Here is a 2,646-nt window from a genome sequence, read left to right on the forward strand (position 1 = left end):
ATGGCATGGGAGAATCATACTTTAAACTCTAACTTCATCTTGCTGGGAATCTTTGATCACAGTCCCACCCACATCTTCCTCTTCTCTCTGGTCTTGGGCATCTTCACAGTGGCCTTCATGGGAAACACTATCATGGTTCTCCTCATCTACCTGGATACTCAGCTCCACACTCCCATGTACTTGCTCCTCAGCCAACTATCCCTCATGGACCTCATGCTTATTTGTACCACTGTACCCAAGATGACTTTCAACTACTTGTCTGGAAAGAAGTCCATCTCTCTGGCTGGGTGTGGAACCCAGATATTCTTATATGTGTCCCTGCTTGGAGCTGAATGCTTCCTGTTGGCTGCAATGGCCTATGATCGGTATGTTGCCATTTGCCACCCATTACGATACTCAATTCTCATGAGCCAGAAAATCTGTTGTCTCATGGCTGTTTCTTCTTGGGTTGTTGGTTCTTTTGATGGCATAATTGTTATTGCAGTTGCATTGTCCTTCCCATATTGTGGTTCCCGGGAAATACCCCACTTTTTCTGTGATGTCCCTGCCCTTCTCACTCTCTCATGCACTAAGACATTGTTGTTTGAAAGGTTAATGTTTATTTGCTGTGTAATTATGCTTCTTTTCCCCGTAGCAGTCATTATTGCTTCCTATGTCCGTGTTATTATGGCTATCATTTGCATGGGATCTGGAGAGGGTCGCCGAAAAGCTTTTGCTACCTGTTCTTCCCACCTCATGGTGGTGGGAATGTATTATGGAGCTGCCATGTTCATATATATGCGGCCTGTGTCTGACCGATCCCCTACCCAGGACAAGATGGTATCAGCCTTCTACACCATCCTCACTCCCATGCTGAATCCCCTCATCTACAGCCTCCGAAACAAGGAAGTGGCCAGAGCATTCATGAAGGTATTAGGGAAGGACAAGTCTGGAGAATAAATAGCCTAATTAACTTTTTTTGCAGTTTTGTTATATGTTTAAATTTATTTATTTAACCAGTGTAATTTAGCACTCAATATTTACCCATCTTTTTACCAAAAAAATTATAAACAAGCACACAAGTTTTAGAAAGTTAAAAAAAAAAAAAAACTGCATGCTTGTTTGTTCCAATATTATATTTCTTTCATTATAGAAAATTCAAAGTATGACCATGAGTAAATATGTACTGCAAACTAATATGCACAACTATATACTTATTTTATAAGATACCACTTAAGAAATTAGAGGTATTTACCCAACATGAAATTAACACACAATTCTATAATTAAATAGAACACTGATAAATGTTTTGTGTTGTTTTTTCTTTTTTTTAACATATAACAGCTTTGTTTTTATCAAACCAAAGAATTTTCCTGAATCCAAATTGGTACCTTGGATTAATCGACTTGTTAAGTTGAATGACTGAGTTAGTATATACAAGTTTAAATATGTATTTATAAGATTATTATAAAATTAGCACACTTTAATGAGAAAGAGGTAAAAAGGAATAGATTTATGATTAGGTTTATTAAACCTATCTTATAATGGACTCTTCCCCTCTTCAGGATTTTGGAGAATTGGGGACCTTCCATTTATTTTCTTTTTTTTACTGGCGTTAGCCTGATATATGAGAAATTGAAATGTGAATATGAATCCTTGATGCCTGGATTTTTTACACCTAGATATCTTAATCCTTATATGTGTTGGGCACAGTAATTTCATGAAAAATGTTCAATTTTATAAATAGAAAACTGTAAGTTGTCCAAATTCTGATATTTTTCTATAAATCACATGTGTGACATCACTGTAGGTATTCTTGTAACTATATTTAAATGAAAGTTCAAACCTGGAGATTCATGTGTGTTTATGAGGAACAACCAATATGTCTTAATATGAATTTTTACTGTTCTTTTAAAACTTTGCTTTAACATCCACCTTGCATTAGGTTTCTTTTGTTAAATAACAAATTTGCACAACTTAGGATTTCTAAATAATAATTATTTAGTGAAAGTGAAAGTGAAAGTCACTCTGCTGCTGCTAAGTCACTTCAGTCGTGTCCGACTCTGTGCGACCCCATAGACGGCAGCCCACCAGGCTCCCCCATCCCTGGGATTCTCCAGGCAAGAATACTGGAGTGGGTTGCCATTTCCTTCTCCAATGAGTGAAAGTGAAAAGTGAAAGTGAAGTAGTTCAGTAGTGTCTGACTGTTAGCGACCCCATGGACTGGAGCCTACCAGGCTCCTCCATCCATGGGATTTTCCAGGCAAGAGTACTGGAGTGGGGTGCCATTCACTCAGTAGTGTCCAACTCTTTGTGATCCCATGGCCTATACAGTCCATGGAATTTTCAAGGCCAAAATACTGGAGTGGGTAGCCTTTCCCTTCTCCAGGGGATCTTCCTGACCCAGGAATTGAAACGGGGTCTCCTGCATTGCAGGCGGATTCTTTACCAACTGAGCTATCAGGGGAGCTCAATTATTTATTATGTCATAGGATGTGTGGGTAGAGATTCTGGCATAGCTAAGCTAGGTGTCGTACTTCAGGTATCACAAGGGAGCAATCCAGACTCTGGCTGGGGCTGCAGTTTCATGTGAAGCCCAGCATCATCTTCTAAACTCGTGTAGTTGTTGAAATAATTCATTTCTTTGCACATAGCTATTTCATGTCA

At 38.8% G+C, this 2,646-nt stretch overlaps 1 protein-coding gene across 1 annotated transcript; it reads left to right on the forward strand.

The window, feature by feature from the left end:
- LOC105004100 (olfactory receptor 2M3-like) lies at positions 1-939 on the forward strand. Its single transcript, XM_010861634.1, has one exon. It carries the CDS (start codon positions 1-3, stop codon positions 937-939), a length of 939 nt encoding a protein of 312 aa, XP_010859936.1.
- Positions 940-2,646: the final 1,707 nt, after the last annotated feature.

The sequence above is a fragment of the Bison bison genome, unplaced genomic scaffold (assembly GCF_000754665.1).
Source record: "Bison bison bison isolate TAMUID 2011002044 unplaced genomic scaffold, Bison_UMD1.0 scf7180017857936, whole genome shotgun sequence".
In the NCBI taxonomy this organism is placed as follows: Eukaryota; Metazoa; Chordata; class Mammalia; order Artiodactyla; family Bovidae; genus Bison; species Bison bison.

What these genes read in the sequence shown, in the direction of transcription:
- LOC105004100 (XM_010861634.1), top strand. Translation starts at nt 1, where the DNA reads ATGGCATGGGAGAATCATACTTTAAACTCTAACTTCATCTTGCTGGGA.